Genomic DNA, 26282 nt, shown 5'->3' with positions numbered 1-26282 from the left:
TCTTTGTTTTGTCTTTGAAGTCAAAGGGACCTTCCTTTGGGAAACGATTTTGTAGGAGCCTTTTTCCTGCACTGCTTTTAACACGTCCTGAGATCATCTCAATGAGCCGCCTTGAGTTGCAGGGTGGGCAAAAGGAAGCTGCTACCGGAGGATGGAGCTTTCCCCCCGCTCCCGTGCCCGGTGCCGTGCACGGCACGCCCGCAGCCCGTGCTCGGTGCGCCCCGGCACGGACACGGCAGGGCCGGTCCCGATCGCGCCGCCCGGCAGCCGCAGCTGAGCCCCGCTAGAGCCTTGTGGACACGCTGTTGCTGGGGTGACCGTGTACATATTGCACAACCTCCGAAACACTTCCCTCTGTTTTGTAGCAACTCGCGCTAGAGAAGCGGCGTTCCCGCATAACCTCATCCCACCCCAGACGCGGCCGAGCCAGAGACTCATTCCTGAAACGGGCTGAGCCCCGGGAGGCTGCGGTGCCCAGCCTCGGGGGAAGCGAGGGGCAAAGAGGATGGGAGTGAGCGCAGAGGGCGCTCAGAGGTTGTGCTTGTGCCCTCGTGCAAGCTCTGAGCTGTGCCCGGAGCAGGCACAGCACCCCGAACTGTGTGTGAGGGTGGGGAGAGGGACAGAGTCTCAGCAGGAAGCAGCCCAGCAGCCGAAGCTGCACCTCGGGGATGCAGCTGTGTGTGAACCTCGGTGTGTCTGGGGTGAGCGCTGGAGTATTCGGCTCATTATGTCCCTGGGGCAGGAGACAGCCTGGGAACATCCTGACCTTGATTAGAAGGGAAAGGCCCCCGGCAAGCTGAGCACTGAGCCGTGTGCATGCTCCTCCATCACATCACAGGACCTGTGCAACCTCCCTCTCAATTCCTGCCTGTCCCGTGGGCTGCGGACCAAGTCACAGCCTCCTCCGGGCTTCCTTTTCCGGGCTGCATGAGGAACAGCGGGAGCCGGCCACGGACCACGCTCCATCCCAACAGGGCTGTCATGGTGACAACAAACGCACAACAAACCCCAGCCCTTAGGAACTAAAATCTGACCTGCTCAACACGACCCCGTGGGCAACTCACCAGCCGTGGCTCAGCACCCCCTTACCCCGCTGTCCCCGTGTGCCACTGCTCGGCTCCTTGGGCTCTGCAGCCCCAGGACCAGCAGAAGCTCCTAGAGAAGAGCTGCCCACATGTCCAGCTTCTCCTCCACCTGCTGCTGGCTCGGAGGATCCAGGCTCCCACGCTGCCCACAGCTGCCAAATCCTGCTCAGTACTCTATCTATACAGCTGATATTACCTGGCTCCTGTCTGGAGCTGTCAGCTGGAAGCAGAGCCAGGCACCTGCTTTAGTGAGGAGCTGCAGGGCAAGCTAAGGATAAGGCTGTACCTTCATCAAGGCTTAACCACCCTCCTGTGTGTGGCAGTAGTTATTCCCTTGCCCTTAAAGCAGAGAGTTTACAGCTCCTCCCCACCTTCTGCAGGTGGGGTGGCATCCCTGGGTCCTTGCTGGCCTGCAGAGAAGCCGGTGGAAATTCCCACTTCACAGCTGGGTCCTGTCAGCTCTGACCCTCTGCACTTTGGAACCTGCTCTCATATTGTATAAGGAGCAGGATGAATGTGTGATCAGGAGAGTCCTCCTGGTGCCACCTCCTCCATGTAGCTCCCAGGCTCTCTGGCCATGTCTGAATTCTACCAGGACTAACCAGAGAGAGGAAAAACACTCGGAGAGAAGTCCCTGAACTCTGGCATCAGGTGAGCCTCCACACTTGCCCTTCCCACTCTGGACTGTCCCCTCCAGGATGTCCTTGCCCCCCTGCCTCTGGCTGGGCTGTGACAGGGTGATGGAGGGGCCACAGGGTTGGTTGGGGGGCATCATAAAGTGGGGTCCTTCATGTGTCTGACCAGCTGGGCCTACCCAAAGTGGCCAGGGACTGTGACACACCTGGGGCTTCTGCCACCAGCCCTGGCACTCACCTCTGAAGTGTGTGGTAAAGTTAGTGATCCCAACTCCCAGAGCTGGCTGGTGCTTACCTCTGGAGGCCTCCAGACCTTAATCCAAGAGAGAATCAGTGTGAGTGGGTTGCTCATGGCTTTGTCCAGTCAAGAACTGTCAACAGTGTCCTAGGAGGGAACAGGTGGGGGAGGTTGTCACTAGGGCTGTGCCCCACAGCAAAATGCTCTGGGTGCACAAGCAGAACTGATGGCCTGGGACAGCTCAGCCATGGGGACACCTGTATTTGTCCTTAACCTGTGGCTTCCCTGCACAGGGACCAGAGCAGACAGACCACAGGGTGCCAAAGACTGATGCTTGAGCCGCTTCCCGGTTCCCAAAGCTGCTGATTTGTCCACAGGACCCCAAGGCAGCAGCAAATCCCACACTGTGTGTCCTGGCTGTGCACAGCTCCTGCTGGTGCTGCAGCTGATCACTCACAATGCCCTGCACCCCCTGAGCCATGCCAGCAGGGCACTGGGATCAAAGCAGGCTGTGGGCAAACAGCTGAGTGAGTAAGAGATGTGGCTTGTGTTGGGGCTCCATGACAACCACAATATTTGGGTACTGCCTCAGCTCGCAGCACCCACTGGGAGCCCTGCGTGTGGTCATGCTCCGGGCTGCCAGGGTGGGCAGCGCTGGCATCTGGCTGCTCCAAGGGTGTCTCACTGGGCCACAGGTGCTCACCGGGTCCCTGACACACCAGAGGGGTTGGCATTGCCTCCTCAGCCTGGGCAGAGGCTTTGGTCCGTGGTGTCACCCCCCAAGGTCCATCTATGGGGGGCACGGTGGCTGTGTGGGGCAGGGGCTGTAGGGTAAAGCACACAGGGGTGCCAGGGGGAGCCTGAGCTGAGGGGGTGGTGGAGAGACCTTGTGGGTCTATGGGGGCTGCTAAACGAACCTTGTGGGACAACCCTGGGGCTCTGTAGGGTGATGGAAAGACCTCGTGGAGTGTAGGAAAGACCGGCCAGGTGCCGGTAAGGTCTCTGGGGAAGCAGAGGGGCTTCACGGCGTGGTGGAGAGTCCCAGCGGCGCTCCGGGCTCCGTCTCCCCGCCCCGAGGCGCTCCCGCCGTGCCGGCCCGGGGGGCGGGCGGGGGCGGCCCGGCCCCTCCCGTGCCATGGCGGCGCCTTAAACGGCGGCGGCGGCCGCCCCGCCCGCCTCGCAGCGCGGCGCCGCGAGGGGAGCGGGTGACCGGGAGGTGAGTGACCGAGCGACCGGGGCTCCCCGCACGCCTCCGGTGCCCGTCCCCTCCGGGGCCACTGCGCGGGGAGGGAGAAAACCCGGGGGGAGGGCGGGCGGGGGTCGTCGCTGCCCCGGCATCCCGCAGCCGCCTCCCGGCCGGGCGGGTGGAGCCCGGGCCGGCGCTGCGGGGCCGTGCGGGCCCGGGGCGGCGGGAGCCCGCGGGAGGACGAGGCCGGGACCGACCGGCGGCATCCCCGCCCCGCCGCGCCTCCTTAGCGACGGTCGCCAGGCAACGCCCATCCTCCCTAGCGACGGTCTTAGGGACCACTCCCCGGCCCTCGCCGAGGCTCCGGGGCCCCATCCCAGCCTCTTTTGCCCGGGCACCCATCGGGTGAGGTACCCGCTCTGCACCTCGGGGTGCCGGAGAACTCCCTGGGTGCTGGAGCTCCCTGGAGCACGGCCGTGCCCAGCCCTGGTTGGGATGCTGGGAGCGCTCGGCGCGTGGTGAGGGATGCTGAGCCGCCAGGGCGAGGCTGGCGAGGCGATGGCAAGCGGGGATGGGGCAGCAGCAACAGTGCCACCACGGGCTACAGAGACTTGTTGGCTACTTGTCACCCTGCAGGGCATCACGCTTGGTCCAGCCCTGGGGGCAGGTCACAGGGCTGGGGTGCTGCCAGCTCCGCACAGGGGGATGGAGGCAGGGGAGAGGTGGGGCTGAAGGCAGGCGGCACCGCCGGTTCTCCCGTTGTGCGAGCGGGAGGAAGGCGGCCGCATTGCGTCATTCCCGGAGAGCACTCCCGAGGGGACAGGCTGATGCACTCACTCCCCGCCAGCCCCGGAGCCGACAGCCTCGCTGCTGACAGCTCTCCACCAGGAGCCTCCGTTCCCCAAGACACGTTCTTGGCTTTTGGCCTCGGGGCTCATCCGAGCCTGCTCTCAGCCCTCACCCCACGCCCGCAGGTGCTGCCAACACCCCGATCCTGCTGCAGAGCCTCCACCCTCGCCAGCCTTCCTCCTCCTCCTCCTCCTCCTCCTGCTGCCCTCGAGGGCCTTCGAGCAGCCAGCTGAGCTCTGCCCTGCAGCCAGCAGGAGCCTGAGTGTGCCGGGCCCTTCTGCCCCCTGTCCTGCAGCCCCATGGCCGGGAATGCTGAGATGGCATCCCTGGAAGAGAGCTTCCGCAAATTCGCCATCTACGGCGACACCAAGGCCACGGGGCAGGAGATGAACGGGAAGAACTGGGCTAAGCTGTGCAAAGACTGCAAAGTCACCGACGGCAAAAGCGTCACCAGCACCGACGTGGACATTGTCTTCTCCAAGGTGAAGTAAGTGACTTGGATGCCTTTGCAGTATGGGCAGGGTGTGGGGGTCCCCACAGAGCTGTGCTGCCCCTGCTGTGGGCCCAGGCTGTCCATCCCACTTGTCACGGGGCTGTGGGCGCTGTCCTGCAGTGTCCCACCTTCACGTGGCTGCTTTTGCAAGACCTAATAATAAATCAACCCAAATCTGGGGGTGAGAGGCTCAGATTTGGTGCAGATATTGTGCCCCTGCTCCCACTCCAAGAATTGGGGTGGGTGTGGTTGGCTCTGCCAGGTTCCCATCTCTCAAGAAGTGCCACAGGGAGCAAAGGAAGGTGCTCAGGGTTGTCCCATATGATCTGGCCCTTCTCTGGGCCTGGCCAGCCAATGCCCAAGCTTGGGGAGGACCATGGTCCATGGCTGTAAAAGTGCAGCTTGAAGGGCTAAAAAGCACCTGGAATTGCTTTTAGGGTCCCTGAGGACACAATGATGCTTCATACTCCACACCAGGGTGTGGGAACAAGGACAGGTGGAGAACCTGCTTCCTCCTTGTGCTCTGTCCAGGAATTCCCGTGTTCTGGGTTGGGTCAGGTGGAGCTGAGCACTGGGAGGTTTTTGGGGTGTAGGAGAGCAGGTTGCTGTGCTGGCTCAGAGATGAGGACCAGGAGCTCAGGGGAGAGATGCTCTGTGCACATCCTTCCAAATTTGACTGGAGGATTGTTTGATGCCTGCCAGGGGAGAGAGTATGGTGGGCAACCCAGGCAGGCAGGGAGCAGTGGGAGTGGATGCACTCCTCTCCTGACAGCAGCACCAAGTCCTAGAGCACTTCCATGCATCCTGGTGTTTGGTATCAGGGACTTCAGCAGCATGTGGCTGAAAAGCTCCTGAGCTCAGCACCAGCTGTGCCCAGCCAGCCCAGCCCATTCAGCTGTAGCTGAATTTCAGAAGTAGGTGAGGGACTCGAGGGTGGTATAGGACAAAGTTAGGGTCTCTGATGCATCTCATCCCATTTGGAGGCATAACCCAAAGACGTGCTGGTGGCAGCCTGAGTTTTGTTCTTGCAGAGGGAAGACAGCTCGTGTCATCAACTACGAGGAGTTCAAGAAGGCGCTGGAGGAGCTGGCCCCCAAGAGGTTTAAGGACAAGAGCAAAGAGGAGGCGTATGAAGCCATCTGCCAGCTGGTGGCAGGGAAGGAGCCCATTAACGTGGGTGTCACGGTGAGTGAGGAGCCCCTGGTCTGTGGGAACAGGAGTGATCATCAGGAGGGGAGGATGGAGCTCTGCCCACTGTGCAGGTGCTTTCTAGGAGACCCCATGGCCCTGGGTGTGGGGGGGACCCGAGGGTTTCATAGGGCACAGAGGGCACAGCAGAGTCTTTGGTGGGTGCCAGGAACTTGTGTGGGGTGAGGGATGGAACTTGTGTGGGACATGGGATGGAGCATCTTCTTGTCTCCCATGTCCCATCTCCCCACTGCAGAAAGCCAAGACGGTAGGAGCCGTGGAGAGGCTGACGGACACCTCCAAGTACACGGGCTCCCACAAGGAACGCTTCGACGAGAGCGGCAAGGGCAAGGGCAAGAGCGGGCGGGAGAACATCGTGGACAACAGCGGCTACGTCAGTGCCTACAAGAACGCGGGCACCTACGACGCCAAAGTCAAAAAGTAGGGACGGTGCCCGTGGCGCCACCGCCCCGGTCCCTGCGCGCCGGCCGTGGGGTCGGTGCCCAGCCCTGGGACGTGCCCGTGAGGTGGGGCCCGGAGCCGGCCCGGGCTGCCGGGATGTCGGGATGCCCCCGGGGGGAGCCGGGGAAGTCGCCGGGCCGCGAGCTCTGCCCCACCCGTGTGTGATCCCCCGCCCCTCCCGTGTCCCCCGTGCTGTCACCCAGCCCCACGCGTACTAACAGCGCTGCTCCTCAGGGCTCCCTGCCCCGCCGGCACCCAGACCTTCCCTACCTCAGCCCCGGCTTAGGGGCACCCTCCCTTGTCCCACCGGGGGCCGCCGCCCGTCCTCCCCTCCCGGGGACCTGCCTTAACCCCGCAGCAGTCGCACCACAGCCGCCTCCTTCGCCCGCACGGTGCCCTCGCCCCGAGGCTGCCCGGCCCTGCCGCTTGCCCAGCTCGGGACGCTCGGACCCCGCGGTGCCGCTTGTGCCCGAGCTGCCGGGACGCTCCCGGGCCAGCCCCGGGATGCACCCCGGGAGAGTTTGGTGTCGCCTGGCCATCGGCAAAGGTCTCCGACCTGAACCCCCGTGGCCTCCCCGCTGCCTTCGTGAAGCCCAAACCAAAGGATGCTGCAGGCCCACGCTGTAACCCGGCTCTGCAATAAACCCCGTCCGCACTGACGCTCCGCTCTGGTTGTGTTCGTGCACCGAGCGGCCGGAGCCCCTCTGGCCGCTCGCCCGGCCGGGCAGAGGCGGCTCGGGCGGCCACGCCGGCCCAGGGCAGCTGTGCCGGGGGCTTGGCCCCGGCCACCGAGGATTTTGGCAGCTTCTGGCTGGCCCCGAGTTGCCTGAGCAACCGCAGGCACACAAACACGAGCGCCTGGCTCCCGCTCCTGCTCTGTTTGCAAGCAAACACACGAGCTCCTGGTAACGATCCCTGGGAACAGGCTGGGCTCCAGGATGGGACGGCAGCTCCGGGATGGGATGGTCACTCCGGCGAGTGCGTGAAACTGCTGTAGGTGCTGTGACCCCGGTGCCAGGCACGGGCTGAGCCTCCTGCAATGCTGCTGGGGTGGCAGTGCCAACACCTGCAGCTGCATATCCACCTCCAGGGTCATCCACTCAGAGCCAGGCTCCCTAAATAACCCACAGGGCTTATTTCCAGGTGCCTCAGCTGTGGCACTGGCACTGCTTAGGACGGGAGGGATGTGTCAGGGGCACACATGAGGCTGGGACAGGCTCACTCACTGCCAAGGCACAGCGCTGCACCTCTGCATCCCAACACCTGCTTTGGAAAACACAGGAGAAGGAAGAAATTTTCTTCCAGGCTGGATTCAGCCCCATCCTCAGTGAGGGTGTACCAGTGGCAGGCTGGAGTGAGGGCTGGGGGATGTTAATTCTCCTTTCTCCTCTGAGCGGCTTGGAGGGAGTTTGTGGCTGTCTATCCCTAAAGGCTCTTTATGAGCATCCAGAATTTCTTGAAAAATTGTTGCTTATGAAGGGAGAGGCGGGGGGACTTTAACCCTTTGCTGACTGCCTTGCCCAGCTGCACAAATGAGCTGCAGAGTTCCCAGGGCCAGGCTGCCCTGCATGCCTTGAGGTCTGTGGAGGTGACTCAGCCCTGTCCTTGGGGGCTTGGCAAAGGAAGATTATTTTGGGAAGAGGTGAGCAGATCAGGCCCCACAGGACTCATCCCCTGCCTGTGTGGCCCTGGTCAGGACCTGGCTGTGGAGCACAGGAGCTCCCATGAGGGGACAGCTCTGCAGGGGAGTTGCAGGTGTTGATGTGTTTCTGATACAGGGAAGTCAAGACTGGGAATCACAGAATCCTGGAATTATTTGGGGTGGAAGGTACCTTAAAAACCATCTCATTCCAACCCTCACACCGTGAGCAGGGATTCCAGGTTGTCCCAAGCCCTGTCCAACCTGGCTGTGAATGTTTCCAAGGAATTGGGGCATCCACACTTCTCTGGCCAGCCTGTGCCAGGGCCTCCCCACCCTGCTGCTGAGGTGATGCCACTGCTGCTCAGTGATGGCTCATCCAAGGCAGGACTGAGGGATCTCCCAGGACAGCCACCTCCATCAGCAGCCTCTCCATCAGCCAGCCTCCCCCTGCTCTGAATCCTCAACAAAAGCAGCTTCCTCACAGCCTGTGGAGCCACTGCAGAGCTCAGGTAACAGCTCACAGCTCTCACAGCTCCCACGTGCTGCCATCCCCTGCAGAAAGATGCTCCTCCTCACTCACTCCAGCACCTCTTCAAGTCCTTCACTGCTTTCTCCACAGTTTACACAGAATTTCTCCCCCCCAGCCTTCTTGGTTCTCAAGGAGGCAGCTCCAGTGCACCCTGTTCCCAGCATGGAAAAGGCATCTCAGTCATGCCAAAGCAGCCCCAGGAGAATTTGTGCCATTAAAGACCAGCTGGATCTGTTGGCTGCAAAGTGCCCCAGATCAGCCTGAAAAAAATCATGTCTTCTGAGGTGGTGGGAACAGCTTTCCTTGAAGAGTAAGATATTGATCTGGGTCTTCACCAAAAAGGGGAATAATCATCTCCTGAGAGTTGCTGGCTCTGTGGGTGCATGTCCAAGGCTCCCCCGTTCATCCTTGCAGGAGGAATGCCTGAATGCCCCTTAGAAACAGCACCTGCAGTACCGTGGCTGTGACTGCATTACAGATTCATCCCACAGCTCCTCAAAGTGGTCGAATCCAGGTGGAGACACAGGTAAGTGCAAGGAATAACCACCAGTTTTCCTGAGCAGTGTAGGCAGGAAAGCAGAGGCTCCTGGAGTGGCTGGCAGTGGAGCACAGGACTGACAAGGAGAGGCCGAGCTGGATTGCTCAGCACTTGAGAAGACCAAAACCTGAAGAAATGTCCACAGGACCAGCAGGTCCAGCTCTTTCCCCAGTGCAGCTTGAAGTGGTGCCACAGGCTGCTGAGACCTTGAGGCATTAGTTGCAGATCTACTCTGTGTGATGAAAAGTGACACTGCCCAAACCAAGGGCCTGCAGCCATTTCCTTGGGCTAATGACCTTCCCCTGGCCAAGCATCTGCTCCAAGCTTGGCTCCACACCAGCCAAGACAGACACTTTGCAGCCAGCCTGTAATTCCCTGGCAGCAGAGGAGCAGGAGGAGGAAGGTGTCTCTGCCAGTGTTTGTGTTGTGTGCATTGGTCCAAGCTCCAGACATGAAGATATTTTCTCCTTCCCACTTGTCTCTTCCCCTTGGCCGCTCTCTGGCCACGCTCACACAGTGGAGAGACACTTCAGATCCTGTCCCTGTGCTGCCCTGCCACCAGAAACTGCCACCTCCCCTGGCTTTTAGACAAACCCAGACTCTTACAAGGTGATGTGCCACCTTGCCACTGAGATGTGCAGCCCAGAAGGATCAGTTGGGTGGTTGTGAATTTAGCTGTAAAATGTGTTTTCTGCTCCAAGGTCCCTTCACTAGAGAGCTTCTAAAATCATCTGGGGTCATGGCTAATGTGCTTCATGCTTTGACAGCAAGTTGTGTGCTGGGGATGAGGGAAGCGGCATCTCTGAGAGGTCATTATTCTCTAGGATGAGCAATTTGACCAGAAATACTGATGAGCATGGGTCACTCTGGTCCTCAAGGACATAGATTTGTTCCTAGAAAAGGGGGATAGTGAATACCAATATACCCAGGGAGGTTTTACCCTTTCTGTCCCTGTGCAGGATCACCAAGAAGAGCTCATATGTTGTCCAGACATCTGCTCCCAGGGAACATCCCCCCTGTGCTGCTGCAGAGCAGCTCCTTGGTCTCGGGCCAGGCAAAACACCTCCCCTGTGGGGCTGTACCTGCCCTGCTTCCTCAGTACTTTTCCATTTCACTGCTAGCCTGATGGACAATGTTTTCCAAACCACACAGACAAGGCTGTAAATCGTGTTCAGACACGATGCAGAGTGCAGCTTTATCACCTAAAGCCAACACTCGAATTCAAGCTGCTCCTGTCAGTGCCTGAGATGGGTTTGACCACGTGTGTTCCAGGCAATACTTCAGTGCCAGCCACGAGCTCCAGCCCTGTGCTGGAATATTGATTCAGAACCCTTTTAGATGGAATTCAATTAACTAAATTACCATCTTCCCAGCATGGCGTGGTTCCAGATAAAATGTCATTATCCAGGGCTCATCCCTGCATTTTGTTAATGTAATAACTGCAGCAGAGTTGTGAGAACACAGCGGGAGATGGAAGCAGGAAGATGCAGAGAAAGAAAACAAAAGGCAAGGATTGGATTCACCAGATTTAAATACAACAAGAGATGTCATGCAAGGTAAAACTGAACAAGGTCCATATTTAATGTCTGTTTTGTTCCCTGCACAGAGCACAATTGTATAATTGCTCTGAACTCCAGAACTACCCAGAGCTGTGTGCACAGCTTCACAGGTGTGTGTTGCACATCTTCCTAGTGGGGATGATGGTGCATTTCTCTTCACTGGTGCATTTCTCAGCTGGAAGAGAAATGTTCTGGGAGCAGGGTGGCTGCTCTCTTTAGTCAGCTGCTCTAGCAGGATGGTTTGTGGACAGAAAAGACCCAGGCAAGATTGTTGCAGAAAAAAGATTAAATGATAAGAAGGCATTTGGGAGAGGGCACCTGCTGCAAGGATATTTTTCCAAAACTGATACACTGGTTTCATCATGGAACTATAGAATGTTTGGGACTAGAAAGAATCTCAAAGATCCTTTAATTCCAACCTCCTGCCATGGGCAGGGACACCTTCCACTGTCCTCCAAGCCCTGTCCAACCTGGCCTTGGACACTTCCAGGGGCAGCCACAGCTTCTCTGGGCACCCTGTGCCAGGGCCTGCCAACCCCCACAGGGAAGAATTTCTTCCCAATATCCAATCTAACCCTGCCCTCTGTCAGTGTGAAGCCATTCCCCTTTGTCCTGTCACTCCATGCCTTTGTCCAAAGTCTCCCTCCAGCTCTTTTGGTGCCCCTTTAGGGACTGGAAGGTTCTCTAAGGTCTCCTCCAGGCTGATTTCCATTGATTCAAAATCACATTTTAAAACATTTGTAATTGGAGCTCTAAGCTTGTAGCTCAGAGCTCTGTGTTTGAAGACCTGCAGCTACAGCCAAGATTCATTTTAAGATGTCAGGCAGAGATTGCTGACAGTCATTAATAACTGATAGAAGCAGTTCCAAGAGATCAACAGCATGTGCTAAGACAGCTGGAAGCACATCAGTGGGGCTCTGTGATTGCAAAGGGCAATCAGATCTCCTCTCTCTCCTTTGGACTTAAGATATTTTTCTTAAAAAAAAAAAGATTTCATCAGACACAGAATATTCCTGGTGTGCTGCTCACTGAGCTGGCATTTTCATGACTTGGCTTAGAAGTCTGTGACCAGTTCCAGCCTCATTAAGGGTATAATGTGTGTTAATGGTGCCCAGAATAGCTCTCTGTTGTGTCCAAATCCATGCATTTGCCAGCAGTGGGGGGCATTACGAGAAGCAGACACGACTGGGGGAATTCTGCTGGGACACAGGTGCCACGTCCTGCCCTGACAGCTGAGCTGTCCCCTGCTGTGACCGGCCACACCTCTGCCTGTCCTGCAGAGCAGCCCTGGGCTCCTGTAGTTTAGCCAATTGTTTCCCCTCCAGCCTTGGAAACAACACCTGGCAACTCGGACATTTTTCCAAAACAACTCATCAGAAGGCAGCACGGGGAGAAGGGTGGGTGAGCTTACAGGTGCTGCTTTCTGAGCACCTTTCTGTCGGGCTGGGCTCTTCTGAGGGACAAGGGGGACTGTGGGATCCAGCAGCTGGGGGTCACACACAGCAGAACAGCAAATCTCCAGAGCTGCAGTGAGAGGCTGCACATTCTGTTTGTAAAAAAGCTTGTTTTGGTCCTTCAGCAGCCCAGGTATCTGCCCTATGATGCTCTGGCTTCCTCAGAGTAACTCCATTCTTGCTGTACCATGACTCCAAGCTCCTGGAAAACACCAATAGGGCACATCTGGCTCTGGCACCACATGTGTGGTTGCTCTGTATCAGTTCTCATGAGCTGATACATCAGTCCTCATTTACTGGATGCCCAGGAGGCTCTGAAGGATCCTCCCATTTTCCTTTACTCTGTGGGTGTTTGATTCCTGGAGATGCAGTGGCTGGAAGCAGCAGCCTGATCCATCTCTGGTAGGGTGGAAGCTGCTACATGGTTCCCCTAAAGCCTTTCATCCAGCTACTGAATCAGATAATCCCTTTGGGATGAGACAAGACATAAAAAAAAAAAAAACCCAAATCCCCAGAATCACAAAGGGTCATAAATGTTACAAGAAATGAATCCCTTCTGTACAGTTTTCCCCATGTCTGGTAAGTCCCTGGGAGCCTTTCCAGTGGTGCTGCTGAGCCCTCGGAAGCGATGAATGTCCGTGAGTGTAACATGGTGTGAGTTTAAGCAAACCCTTATGTCTGTGCTTTGAAGTATTTGTCTCAAACACACTTCTAAAGGAAAAAAAAAAACAAATTTTTCCAAGCAATCCTGCATAGGTGTGCAAAAAAACCCCAACAACTTAAACAAGCAGTAAAATCTGAAACACACAAAGATAATCTGGAGTTTTGGCAGGAAGCTCAGGTGATGTCAGGAAACAATTCTAAACAGAAAAGTTTCTATGGATTTTTATTTTTTTTTTTAAGACCTAATTGAAAACAGATTTTTGCTTTGGGTTTAAACTCTTCCCTGCAGCATCTGCAGTGTTATCCCTGCCTTCTGCATGTCAGGAGGGTATGGAGCCGAGGAGGGAAAAGCTCAGCATCCTCCTGTTCGTGTTACTGCTACAGGTTTTCGGACAGCCACGCAACATCATTTTCTTGGGATTATTACCCAGCAGATTTTAAGGTAAATTACAAAACCCAGCGAGGCTCCTGTCCACTGAGGTCCATCCTTGAGCCCTCATAAATCCCACAAGGATTTCTTGCTCCGCTGGGACGGGGCTTTGGGAAGAACAAGGAGCCGGGGCTGAACGGAGACACGAAACCCCGCAGGCACCGCCCCGTCCCAAGCACGGGATGGCAGCGGGAGAGGACAAGAGCCATCAGCTGGCTGTTCATGCAGTGCTTCTTTATCAATGGGATAATAAAAATATCCTTATTTTAGGTTCTCATTTTTTTCTGTAAACATTTCCCCCTTATCCTAAAACACCATCTGGCCGCCCTCCTTCCATCATCCCTATCAGATCTGCCATCTAAAAGCATCCAACTGCTCTTCTATATTCATGTTTTTTGCTGTCAAGTCAATCAGCAGAGAATGTCAGAGACACCAGTGAGTCCAAAACCATGAACCTGACACAAAAGCCAGCCTGCAAACCACTGTCTGGAAAGATTATTAATAAACAAATCAAATTAATGATCTTTATGTCAGCTGAGACTTCCAGTAGTAACACACAGAGGTAATAATGGGTAAACCTAAGAGAACATTCAAGACATGGACACCAAGCCTGAGGTGTGATACTGCCCCAGAATTGCAGTTATTATTGTACTGATTTATTCAGGTATTAAATATTTAAAGTATAAATTATTAACAAATGTAAAATATAGATATTAAGAGATGGGTTAGCCTGTATTCATACTGATGCTCTTTTTTTAATGCTGACCTTATCTCCAGAGGAAGTTTAAAAATATTATTCTGAAAAATAGTTTAAATAATAAAATATTCATGAATATTAATAAAATATTAATAAAGTATTGATGAGCACTCTTATATCTGTCTAAAGCCCGCTTTAGGTTTTTTTAAACTAAAAATCCCACATGATCACATTGATTAGTTAATTTATTAGCTGCCATATTCCAGGTTTTCTTGGGTTTTTTTATTCTTTGGGGTTTGCTTCTCACCTGTTCTAAGAGAAATGACACAAACAGCATCTAATTAAAGAGATCTGTCACGTTAGCATGGTGTTAATTGGCTTTTAAATAAATTGCAGCCCTGCTCCTTCCTTTAGGCCTGATGGCATGGCATGGCATGGCATGGCATGGCATGGCATTATTTTGGTGGTGCTGTCTTTCTTCCACTCTCCCCTACAATTGGATTGAGCCTCAGAAATACCAAGAATTTCCTATCCAGTTGTTTTTATTAAAATTTTTCATCTTTCTTGCTTTGAACAGTATCAGCAATAAGAAGCTGATTGATTATCTATGATAAAGTCTTGTTCCCCACATCATCTTTGATTATCAGTGCAGTCTGGAGCTGCAAGCTGTCTCTGGAACTACTGATCTTAATTCTTGCATCCATTTCCAGAGGGTTTCCCTCCCCTGTCCCCCATCCTTCTCCAGACATGCTTCTGACTCCCTTTTCTGTGGCCATTTGTATGAGAAATGGCCTAAAACCATTCCAGACATCAGGCTGTTCTAGAATTTACAGGTTTGTTCTTTCCCTCAGTGTTTTCCTTCATTTTCACACACAGACCTCAAAGTTACCTTTTCTCAGCTCTGTTGAATTTATTCTATGAGCACTAATTCTGCAGCTGAAGCCTCTCTTGCAGGCAAAGTGGGATATTCTGTTTTATATGTTTCTATATTTATATGTTCCTATACATTTTTCATTCTTAGATAATATTGTTTGCAGGACATCACAGTTTGTGTGAAATTTTGATCAGTGCTCCTCATAAGTATCCAAATAAAGTCACATTCAACTCCTCTGCCCTTGGTTGGTGAGCACAGAAACTGTTCAGATTTCATGCTTGACCTTTCCGTAAGAGCTCTTTTATGGTTTAATTTTTAATTAACTACAATTAAAGAAAGCAGCTGTTGTGTTTAAGGACAATTTTATACTGCCCATCTTATTGAATACAAATGTTTTAATCTGGAAAAGGCAGTATTGCCCTTTCTACTGCCCTGTGAGGATGTTCAGTTGGCCTGAAAATAAATTAATGCTAATGGGAAACCACTGAATTTACTGCCATGTGCAACAGGAAAGTGACAGCTCTTCCCCTACACTCTGTATCAGCATAAATGAAAATCCTAAATGGGTATCTCTCACAAAGATTTAATTCTCTATACAGCTGCAAGTATTTTTTATTTTAATTAAAGTGTAATTTTGTCTTGTGCCAGTGAAGAGTGAGTCTGGTGAGTCTGTACATCCTGGCTGGATGAAAAGTCTATTTTCAAACATTAATATCTGCACTTCCTCCAAGTTTTATCTAAATTCTGAGTTTCTTCTGATTTCCAATTTCCTTTTTTTTTTGAATGGAATTGTATCAAAAATGTTATACCACTTGATATTTCTAATGTCAAACATTAAACATCTAGCATTTAACATAATCTTTTTTTTTGTTTGTTTCTTTCTTTTTAGGCAGTGTTTAAAGATGCTCTCTCTCCAAAGGCTGGGAGAGGAAGAGCATCAAATTCAGTAGTTATTACTGAATTAATGCACCATGACATTTACCACGGTCCTGTTGGGGTATGGCCAGGAACACATCCCACTGAACTAGAATTCCTGCATTCCCCATCCCTGGAAGTGTTCCAGGCCAGGCTGGACTGGGCTTGGAGCACCTGATCTATTCTATTCCCTGTCCATGGCAGGGGGCTGGAACAAGGTGATTTTTAAAGCCCTTTCCCACCCAAACCAGTCTGTGAGCACAGATTTGTGCAACGTCTGCACATATCTTTAACAAAAGAGAAAATTGCATCTCTCTTCAGATTTTTGTGGGTTTTTTAGGGCAGGATCAGCAAAGTCAGATGAGTCCAGCTGAAAACCACTCCATCTGCCCCCTCTGCTGGTGTCCCTGCTCTAAGGCTGAAAAATGCTTTCCAAAACTGCAGTGGCCAGGAGAACTCAGGGAGCTCACAGGAGAGGGCACACTCCTTCCACAGGCACAGCAATCTATTAGGTCTATAAAATCTCACCAGAAACTGAGATGGCTTAGAACACCAGTGTCCTGTGAATATCCCACATCCCACCAAACTGGAATTCTTGCATTCCTCATTCCTGTGGGTGTCCAAAGCCAGGCCAGGGATGCTCCAGGGCTTGGAGCGACCTGGTCTAGTGAAGGTGGCACTGCCCGTGGCAGAGGGGCTGAATGAGATGGTCTTTAAGGTTTCTTCCAACCCATTCCAGGATTTTACAATTCTAACACCTGCATGGTCAAGCTATGTCTGGATGTTGGGAGTACCAAGTGGGTAGGGCCAAGCACCACGGCCATCCCTAGCAGAGGTAATGGTGCTCCTGGGAAGGGTGGATTTCCAAACAGCCCACTGGACCCATCTACCCAAAATGCCACGATGAATTCTCCATGTGAGGTGTGCCATGAGTGTCACAGAGTGGGATTTCTGCTTTTCAGTATCAGACTTTACCTATCCCTGGTTAAAGGGGGAGAAAAAAAAAAAAGAGAAAGAAGGGACAGAGAATGTCACTTACCTTGTAGAAAGGCTGGGAAAAGTATTGAAAATTCAAATTCTGACCAAGATTTCAGGGAAACATCTCTGGTTTAGGAGCTCGTTTATTTTGGTTGCACCCTCTCAAAAATGCATCATCTAATCTGGGATTTCTGACATGCAGTTCACTCTGTGGAAGTCAAGGTTGGCAATGGAAAGATTTCTACTTATGCCAATAAAACCAAATATTTTTTGTTCTCATTGTTTGGGTGCCAGATATGCAACAGGGGTAAAAACTGTTTGTGTACTTTTCAATGTTTAAAATGACAAGCACCATCAGCCTCACCCCAATAACCTGCTGGGTTAGGTTTGGTCAGAGAATTGTTACTTCAACCTGTCCCAAATACTCTTAGGGGGTGCTTAGACACCCCAGGGACAGCTGCTCCTCTCAGTGCTCCCTCTCTCCTGCAGCCCAGTTCCCATGCTGAAATCATGACACAATGCAAGTAAGATTCATATAAAGAAAATAACCTTTATTAGACAAATCAATCAAACCCTGAAAAAAGAGTGTCAGGTAAACAATACTAAAGGTTTTTCCAGCAATTTAGAAACCTTTGAAACTGAGAAATTCCAGACATTTCATGTTCCTCTTGTTGCATTAGTAACTTCTCTCCCTCTTGTGACATGAACTATTGCTGCCTTGACAGCCCAGATATCTTGCATTAACCCAGCAATTATCTCAAAATAGTAACTTGTAAAATATTCTCTGTATAACTGTTTCCCACGCAATTTTGTACAAAGGTGTCAAATGTGTTTTCTTTGCTGTCTGAAAAAAGAACAAGGTTTAAAAACATCCAGCTTATTAAAAATAAACAAGTGTTTTACATACAGTACAGGAATTTCCAAACTTGAAGGAACACTGTCTCCAGGGTCACTGTGGGGTGTAGCACCCCAGCCTGCCAAGGGGAGAGAATTGCAGTTAAATAAATTACTACTCCATCTTCTTCCTCAGGCCAAATGTAACACTTCTCTCACACCTGCAGGAGCCTGATTTACAGCCCTGCATAAACCAGGAGTAAACAGGAGCTTGGCAGCCAAGTAACCACTGTTTCCAGAAATGCTAATTTTCATTTTGTCCAATAACAGAGGGAGGGTGTCACAGCCACACAGTGACCCTGGATGTTACTCATGAAAAAGCCACCTTGGAAGACAAGGCTCGTTTGTCCTCCAGTCACATTGTGCTGCTTCAAACAACGTGCACTTAAGGTTCAGCATTATAATCAACTCATTACACTCAAAACCTGTTGGTCTCGAATGCCAGCACCATCCAAAGCTCCTCAAACAAGCCACCACAGTGGGACTGAAGTACCAGAAGAGGGGCTGAGTCAGAGATGAAGCAAGGAGCCAGTCCCTGTCACTCCAAGACCAGGGGCACAGCCAGGACAAAGCACAATGGAGCCTGAACTAAGCAACTGGAACCTGAGCCAGCAGGGCAAGAGAGAAACTTGCACTGGGATAGCAGCTACAGGGGCAAGTGGCTAAAATTAGAGCCAGGAACTTTGGTGCCTCCTGAGCTCCACCACACAGCTCCCTCTTCCTCACTCCTACTGACAGCTCTGCTGGCTGCTCCACAGCCCCTCTCTCTGTGTCAGCCTCCCCACTGGCATCGGAGGAGTTTCTGCCTGGGCATCTCCCCCTTCTCTGGTGAATGCACTGAGGATTTACAGGTGGAGCTGGCAGTCAGAGCAGAGGTGGCACAGGCAGAGTGGCAGAGCTGACAGATGGTTATGAGAGATTAGCTCAGCACCAAGGCACTGGAAGAACCATCTGAAGAAACAATTCATAGCAATGAAATTGCTTTTATTAGAATGAAAGTAATTAAGCCAAGGAAATAAATTATTGCTACGATAGACATATTTAGAACATAAGGAAGGACGTTAAATCTTGAGCTTCAGGTCACTATAACCCCGAAACAGAAAGTTAGACTACTTTTTTTAAATACCTCAATTTCTCTTCATGCCCTTCCAAAAACTTTATAAAATGTGCAGCTTACACAACAAATAGTAACAGAGTCACTTGTAATAAAAATCTGTACAACTCATAGCTTTAAAAATAATACTTTTTTTTTTTCCCAAACTGCTAAGTTACTTATAAATATAGGGCTAATGAGTTTTAAATGCCCAAGGTCCCATCCAACACCAAAGCTACTACATTTAGTTGACAGAAGCCTTCCTGGGACTTCGCCTCAGGCAGAGGTCAGGTTTTGGGCTGTTCTAAAGAGCCTGATAATGGGCAAAAAACATCTTCATGGATGAAGACTGTGTCCTTCTGCTGGTCAGAGGCCTGGGGTCTTCAGTGAGTTTGAAATGGCAATCAAACCTGGAACACAGCACCGTGCAATGGGTTAGACCAGCTGCACTCCTGTGATGTGGCAGGATCCCACAGGTCCCTCTGTCCTGGCCAGCAGTGACTTCACAAAACACTTGAAATCCACTGTTTGCCAGAGGTAAATTTTAGTGGGGAAAGAATGTTTTAGTGGAAAAGTCTTGCAGGAGAAGCACAGCTCTTCCCCCATGTGGAGATCTGCTTCTGTGCTTCAGAACTCACCCAAAGGTTATGTGCTGCTGTCCCTACCGCTTCTGTGGCCACTTCAAAAGTCTCATCTGTCACCCTCCAGAAGGGGCTCGGGATCTTAAATCTGAACCTTGGCTGGTTCTGTACAGCTGGTTCTGAACTCCTGCACCTGCAGGTCATGAGTCACTGGCCGGCGTGCTGTCACACCCCACAGTGCCAAACCCACGAGCCATTCACCACCTTGTGCCTTGGCCATTCATGCCCTAATCCTGACTCTCTCATGCTTGTACCCCTCTGCTCTCTGTGAGAAGGGAGGCTCAGCCCTAAGGACAGAGAGGAAAAGGCTGAGACAAGAGCAGGCTGGTTTGAGTGGGTCCTGACATGACATATGAAGAGTTGCCAGCCACGAGCAGGAGTCCTGCTTGGCTGCAAGTCCTGTCAGGGCTCATCCTCCTTGGATCAACAGATCCTCACAGACAAGACATCCTCCCAAAATCACTGAATACTAGAGCAACATCTGGCAGCTCCCTCAGGACATCCTGACCATAACCTAGCAGGCTCCTCTGCTTGGTGAAGTACCATTTCCTTTGGAAGTTCAAAGAAAACTGTGGGATAAATCTACCCTGGGGAGAATACTGATTCCTCAAGGCAGTTCAGAGGGACTATGAGCAGGGTTTTGGCAAAGAGCCACAAGGAACAGATTAGTGGTTAGACAGGTGGGCAGCATTCAGAGGAAAGCAGCTCATCTGAACACTAAGGAGGAGGTCAAGCCTTTACTACCTGAACCTGATTTTGCTTTTTTTGCTTCTGCAAGGCAGAAAGCAGCAGACCAGCTGTTCAAAGTGTGGCTCCATGGGAGCTGCTCCTCTGTAACCAGATGAATCAGAGCCTCAGACACTAGTCAGGAATGCTTGGGGAAAACTCACAGAGGAGTGAGCATGAGGTTCCCCTGACTCAGAGCTACTGACAAACCTGACCAGCACTCAGAACTGCTGGAAAATCCCCTGCAGGGGCTACTTACAACAACTCCACTTCCTGAGGCGGGGCCGAGGGGCTCACACTATTCTTGAGGGACTTATGGTGACCTGGCCTGCTTTCTGCAGAAGAGAGAAGCCAGCGTTAGTACGGGGTTAGATGACAACAGCATCAGGACAGGATCTAGTGGGAAAGGAAGCAGCTGAGAACTCTCAGGATCACACTGACATCTCAGAGCAACAGGCTCCCATTCCTCCATCTCATCATTCCCCCAAAAAGGCCCAAACCTCCCAAGAAAGGAGCTTGGCAGCATGTGCAGCAGAGCTCCAGCCATTCCAGGAGGTTATTGATGTACCCCAGCCCATGGCAGCATTATAGCTCCTCTTTGTGTAACATCTTCTCCTTGTGCAGCAGCCTCCAGCACTGCAGGTCTTTTCCAGCTCATCTCCTCAGGGATCTTGGCCACTGCAGGGGTGGCTCCTGCACCAGAGGGCTCCCACCCGCCCCAGAGGATGCAAGTCTCTGCAAGAGGAAATGTCACTTCCCCACGGTCACCCCAAGCCCAAAAGCAGCATCCTCGGTCCCCCTGTGAGAGGCAGTGGCTTCAACTGGGGAGGCAGTTACAGGAGCAGGCAAAGTGAAGAGAGTGTTTTGGCTGTTTGCACTTACTGCAGAAATGTATTGGCTGTTTGTGAACCTGGGTCTGCCCTCCATGGCAGAGCTGTGTTGTGGGCCTACAGGCATATAGGGGGGCGAGCCCATGTCTTCACAGAAGCTTTCTTGTGGGACGCTGGAGACACAGCCACTGTCGGAGCCGCTGGAGCCAGTGGCTGACATGCAGTGTGATGACTCTGAGCTCTCTGTTGCTGGGGAAAGAGAGGAAGGTCACTCTGATAACCACAACTTTGGTCTGCATATAACCCATGCCACATACGCTTGTTAATGTACCTGTCTGCAAAGGCACTGGCCACACAAGCCCACAGATCAGCCACACTCCTGTCTGGGCCTCTTTAAGGCCACAGACAACAAACCAACACAAGGAAGAAGAGTTATAATGATGCTGGTATGGGCTGGACAACGAAGTTGACACAAGGGAAGGCAAAGGGTGATGGGGCCAAGATGGTGAAGGCAAAGAACAGAGCACTTCATACCAGAGGAGCAGGGACACAAGTCCCCGAGACCATAAAAGTATCAATACACAGCACCAAGCTTGCCATGGGTATGGCTGCAGCTCAGCAGGTACTTTAGAACCCCTGTATTTGAGCTAACTCCCCTCATGGAACCTGAGACAGAGCTGGCTTAGAAAGGTAGGGCCCTCATGCCCTGGTCTGGGTAGGAGACAGGAACTGCCATGACCCCAGCCAGCCTGGTCTGACCACACAGCACAGAAAAAGGTGCAGGGATGAGCCCACACATCCCAGGTACTGCAGAGCAGCGGGGCTGTACATACTCATTGAGGGCTGGCTGCTCGTCTCGTGCTCCAGCTCATCTTCCTCGATGCAAGTGCCGATGTCAAAGGGGCGTCTGGGGGCCAGGACTCCTGGCAGCAGAGCCTGGTCCAGGTACATGTGGAGGTTGAGGGGCCCCAGCAAGGAGGAGGAGGAGGAAGGGGCGTAGGCAGAGGGGGTGCTGCTGGTGGAGAGCTGCGTCTGTGTTCTCTTGAAGGGATTGGAATGGTCAAACAGAGACACTGCAATTGAGGCTCTGGTCCTGGCACCTGTCAGAAAACATACCAAAAAATCCCTGAGAACCAGTCCTGCCTCACTCACATGAACCAAGGGGGAAGGCACAGCTGGCACCTACCTCTGCCTTTCATGATGTAATCGATAGCACGGTCATTAATAGCTGCCTCGCTCGGTTTGATATCCAGGAACGGCTTGTTACCCACACCCATGGAGACCATCTCCTGCATACGGATTTCTGGAGAGGAAGAGACCCACAGCCACATTGTGAGGCTGACCCAACCCAACCCTCCCCACAGGCTTTATTCAGCCACAGGTTAGAGCACTCCTGGGCTGGGCTGTTTCTGAACTGCTGAGATTAGATAGATCTTTTCTCCCCTTGCTCCCCTCCCCAGCGCTGTGGAATCTCCAGGAACAAGCAATCATGCCCTGCTCCAGCCACGTAGCTCAGTGCCATGCCACCTACTAGAGTCCTGCCAAGCGGGAAGTCTGTGGGGGACAGGAGGGACTTAGCATGATTCAGTAGTGAGCTCTAGAAGTGGCCTAGATCACAGGGAGACCAACAAGTCTTTCAGGGTCACAGCCTGTGCCCACAGGACAGGGAACCCTGAGCGTGGATCTTCTGTTCACGGAGAACAGGCAGGTGTCTACAGTCACACAGAGCTTGGACCAGTCGAGTTCCCTGGGGATGAGGGGCAGGGAAGGGACATGCCCAGCCAAGCCCAGCACATGCTCCTCAGGCTGCATGCTGGCACAGAGCTGCTTGCTGCACAGAGCTGCCTGGTAACAGGATCCAAACCTACTCAGGACAGCATGAGCTGAACAGGGCTCCCGCACCTTTTGCGGCACAGAAGGAATTCCAGGAAGGAATCACACCTTTATTGCGGGCTGCCTGCTGCCACAGGATTTTGGCAATGTCACTGGTCCAGGCCTGCTTAGTCTCAGCTGAGCTGGCCTGGAGGATGTAGGTGTCACTGGATTTCCGCCTTCGGAACCAGATCTCAAAGCGCAGGCCGCTGTCTCCAGAGTTCTCCGTCAGACCAATGTCTGCAGTCTGTGAGGAAAAGGAAAAACAAAGCATAAACCACACTGCACCAGGAGCAAAAGGAGTAAGCTGCTTGAACCTTGTGCTAGAGGTATCCCCAGCTTGGCAGACCTAAAAGGAAGGAGCTTGAGGGTCTGGAAAGCAACAGGTATGTCCTGGACACAGGTGAGCAGAGACAGCTCAGGTAATTCCTAGTGCTCCATCCAGAATTACCACCACTTCCCTGCCACATACACACTGCCTTTTCCCCATACTCCACAACCCTCAGAAAATGCTGGTCCTACATCTCACAGCACAGAGGACCTAGACATTAATGAGTGAAGTATTCCCTTCTGGCTTCACTGCATGGTTTGGAGGAGGCTTAGAAGTGGTGGGAGCAACTTTTCTGCTGAAGGTGCTCCTGCTTCCCATTTCAGAGGCATGTGCCATGGGGAAACCAGCCATGGACACCTCTCACACAAGAGGGAGCTGCAGGGCTGCCCTTACCTTGAAGGAGCGCTTGTAGATATACACATCAAAGCCACCCTCGATCCTCTTGGGCTTGCTGAAGAGGATGAGGTCCTCAAAGAGGAACACGTGTCTCTGGCACTTCCTGCGGCCCAGCCAGATGGTGAACTCGTCCTGCCGCACCAGCTGCCCCTGCTCCTTCAGGTTTACCTGGACACGAGAGGACATCCTAAGACTCCACCAGCATGACCCAGGCTGCCCTAGATCTGGACTTGGAGAATATGGTCCCATATGGCTGTAGCCCAGGTGGTGAAGAAGTGGCAGCTACCTGACATCTTAAGAGGGCTCTTGAAGAACTCAGGCTGCATGGCATTGCTGGGGACCACATCAGGCTGAAACAACTGGCGCCAAGCTCAGGGGAGAGCTGGACCTTTCCCCTACACATAACCCACAGATGACCCTCTTCTGTCTCCCTGTGCAGATCTGTGACAAACCTCTGGAGGGGCAACTGCAGGCAGCAGCCAGAGCTTTGTCTTGGGGAGGAAATGAGTTCCATCCACTGAGAGGAGCCCATCTGGGTCAGAAGGCCAGCTCCTCAGTTCTTCCTGAGCCAACTCCACCCTGAGCCCTGGGGTTTCTCCTTCTCCAGTGCTGCACTTTGCATGCCTCTCCAAGTCCCACCTAGTTGATTTTGCCCTACTCTTGGCATTGCCATCAGTTTGAATTCCTTCTTGCCATCTGCCTGACCCTCTTTTGACAGCTCAAGAGATGAAAGGTCCAAAGCAGCCTGCAGAATGCCATCTGCAAGGGCTGCAAGGCTGCTTCCCATCACTGCTAAGCAACTGGTAGCATGTTTATGATGAACAGCTCACCCAGCTCAGGCAGCAGCACCCAGGCTGTCTGCTCTAGGAAATCAAGGAGACCTCCAGGCCCCACTGCTCCCTTGCCCCATGCCTCAGCAGTCCTGCTATGCTGTACTGGCAGACAGAACTCTGATCACTGGGGGAACCTGAGGGGAGGCTCACTGTACAATCCAAAGACCCCAAGTCTAGAGAAGGGGAATAAGTGTGGCTCTGCTCCCCTGGACAGAGGAAGACATTGGAACGTACGTCACAGTCACGGATGGCATCCATGGCCAGCAGGTCATTTCCATGCCGGAGCTGAAACTTCACCATTTCCTCAGCAGCACGGAGATAGCCCAGCTCCTGCTCTTGTGCCTCGCTGCACTCCTTGATCAGGTCCTTCAGGAGCAGGGCATATTTGCTCATCCGCTGGATGGGCTTCAGCAGGTAGGAGGCCAGGTCCATCTTATCCCCCAGCTGCACCTGCTTGAACTGAGAAACGCAGCAGAGTGAAGGCAGCAGCTTCCCCAAGGAGAACCCTGTGCCTCCAGGCAAGCACTGACACCTTTTGACTGGGGTACTCAGGGAAAATGAGTACTCCTTGGGAAATATAAGGCCACAGGACCAATGCTGCTGTATGCTGGGTTTCTTTCCCAAGCCCTCACTGCACTTCTGCTTTGTTCCTTTCATACAGCTGTGCAGAGAGTTGTGCCAGGGAAGCAAAGGCAGCACCGAGCCTGCCTCAGGCAGGTAAGCCGGCTTTGCTTAAACAGAGCAGTGACCAAACACACTGAGCAATCCTGATACAGGCAGTGGAACTCACCTTGAAGAAGGTATTCCCATGGCTGGCCAGCAGCGAGTCTGACTTCGGCTTGTTCTTGCTATACAGCGCATACATTCCAAACTGGTCTTTCTGCAGAAGAGATCCACCCTCAAGTGAGACCCATGCACCCAGGACATGGTGACAGCCACAACCCTGGTAGGTTACTCTAGTACTTCTGCCTCTCTCATGCTGCACCAGAGCCTCCTCTGATGTCAGGAGTAACTTTGTTTTAAGCTCACTAAGAGACAGGGAATGTTCTTGTCTTCCTACTCCCAGAGTAGCTAGGTCATTTTGAGTCATTATTCTGCTATCTCTAGCCTCTTCCATACCCCAGTAGTCACCTGGTATGATTCACACCACACAGCAAAAATGCATGGAGCAGCTGACCTTAAGACCTATGTCCCTGTGCATCTGCCCAGCAGCCCTTTTCTCCCAGAGTTGGTCTGTACCTCTCTGCTCACTCTAGTCATTACCTCTGACACCACAGACAGAAAACACGTAAGGGATGTCCCTGGATAAACAGATGGGCGTCAAGGAGCAGACATTTTATTTCCCTGGCAGTGTCTCTTGGCAGCAAAGCACAACATGAAAGGCACAGAAACCAAGCTCATGTCTGGAAGAGCCCGACCCCAGGGGCAAGGTGCTGATGCCTCACATGTCGCAGGAAGCAGTGGCTGACCCTCAGTGGGTGGTTGCAGCAGCTCTCAAGCTCTCGAAGGAAGTATTGGCTGTGGAAGTCATAGAGTTTCTCCAGGTTTCCAAAAATGACGCTGCGCTTCCCACGCAGGTCCTGGGGGAGGTCGAGGCGCTCCATCTCGGGGAAGTAGCTGTCGATGATGTAGCGCAGCGACCGCACGTACTCCCGCTCCGTGGTCACCATCTCATCGATGATGTGCCGCAGTTTGCTGCAACAGGAGGCACCCAGCCTTGAAGGGACCCAGGCTGCAGCAGGGCTACAGCAGCCAGAGTGCCTGCAAAGCACTGGACTATCGCTACAGAAGCTCTAACACCTAACACAGAAATGAAATGAACCTTGGCACAGTCCAAGCTCAGATACACAACTGACCCTGAGCACTGACAGGACTCAGGGGAATAATAGCATGAAGCTGTGTCAGGGGAGGTTTAGGCTGAGGAGAAGGTCCTTCACCCAGAGACAGGGTGGTTAGGCACTGGAACAGGCTCCCCAGGGAAGCAGTCATGGCACCAAGCCTGTCAGAGCTCAAGAAGCATTTGGACAAGGCTCTCAAGCACACAGTGTGATTCTTGGGTAGTCCAATGCAGTCAGAAGTGGGATCAATTATTCTTTTGGGTCTCCCTTTCAGCTCAGGATATTCTGTGATTCTAAGGATTCAAGAAGGGAGTGCCCAAGGCTGGCTGTGACCTGACCCAAACTCAGCAGGACATGCCAGGGCCCACCCAGCCCCTGCTCTGAACACAGTGGGGTGCTCTGCAGATGGCTGC

At 52.9% G+C, this 26282-nt stretch overlaps 2 protein-coding genes across 5 annotated transcripts in view; one reads left to right on the top strand and one right to left on the bottom strand.

Moving 5' to 3' along the window:
* The first annotated feature begins 3075 nt into the window (after window positions 1-3075).
* TPPP3 (tubulin polymerization promoting protein family member 3) lies at window positions 3076-6795 on the top strand. 2 transcript variants are annotated; one of them, XM_021541061.2, is made up of 4 exons: window positions 3076-3174; window positions 4119-4480; window positions 5518-5671; window positions 5931-6795. In XM_021541061.2, exons 2-4 carry the CDS (start codon window positions 4293-4295, stop codon window positions 6117-6119), a joined length of 531 nt encoding a protein of 176 aa, XP_021396736.1. In that variant the 5' UTR covers window positions 3076-3174; window positions 4119-4292; the 3' UTR covers window positions 6120-6795. The 2 variants fall into 2 exon arrangements, with proteins under 2 accessions (XP_021396736.1, XP_021396737.1); XM_021541062.2 differs by having other exon boundaries at window positions 3155-3174; window positions 4289-4480.
* A 10150-nt stretch (window positions 6796-16945) lies between these two features.
* Window positions 16946-26282, bottom strand: part of PLEKHG4 (pleckstrin homology and RhoGEF domain containing G4) — an 86014-nt gene continuing 76677 nt past the window's right edge. Inside the window, exons 15-24 of one of the 3 annotated variants that reach the window (XM_021541127.2) lie at window positions 25477-25726; window positions 24822-24911; window positions 24266-24490; window positions 23196-23366; window positions 22502-22718; window positions 21786-21902; window positions 21433-21699; window positions 20652-20848; window positions 20029-20104; window positions 16946-18812 (exon numbers count right to left, since the gene is read on the bottom strand). In XM_021541127.2, coding sequence (XP_021396802.2) covers window positions 20063-20104; window positions 20652-20848; window positions 21433-21699; window positions 21786-21902; window positions 22502-22718; window positions 23196-23366; window positions 24266-24490; window positions 24822-24911; window positions 25477-25726 — 1576 coding nt within the window. In that variant the 3' untranslated portion in view covers window positions 16946-18812; window positions 20029-20062. Of the gene's footprint in view, window positions 18813-20028; window positions 20105-20316; window positions 20849-21432; window positions 21700-21785; window positions 21903-22501; window positions 22719-23195; window positions 23367-24265; window positions 24491-24821; window positions 24912-25476; window positions 25727-26282 lie in introns of those variants that run through there. The other 2 variants (XM_021541125.2, XM_021541126.2) reach the window with 2 other exon arrangements.

This window comes from Lonchura striata, chromosome 13, assembly GCF_046129695.1.
Source record: "Lonchura striata isolate bLonStr1 chromosome 13, bLonStr1.mat, whole genome shotgun sequence".
Classification (NCBI taxonomy): domain Eukaryota; kingdom Metazoa; phylum Chordata; class Aves; order Passeriformes; family Estrildidae; genus Lonchura; species Lonchura striata.
The sequence above is the reverse complement of the archived record's forward strand: the minus strand, read 5'-3'. Positions and strand labels throughout refer to the sequence as shown.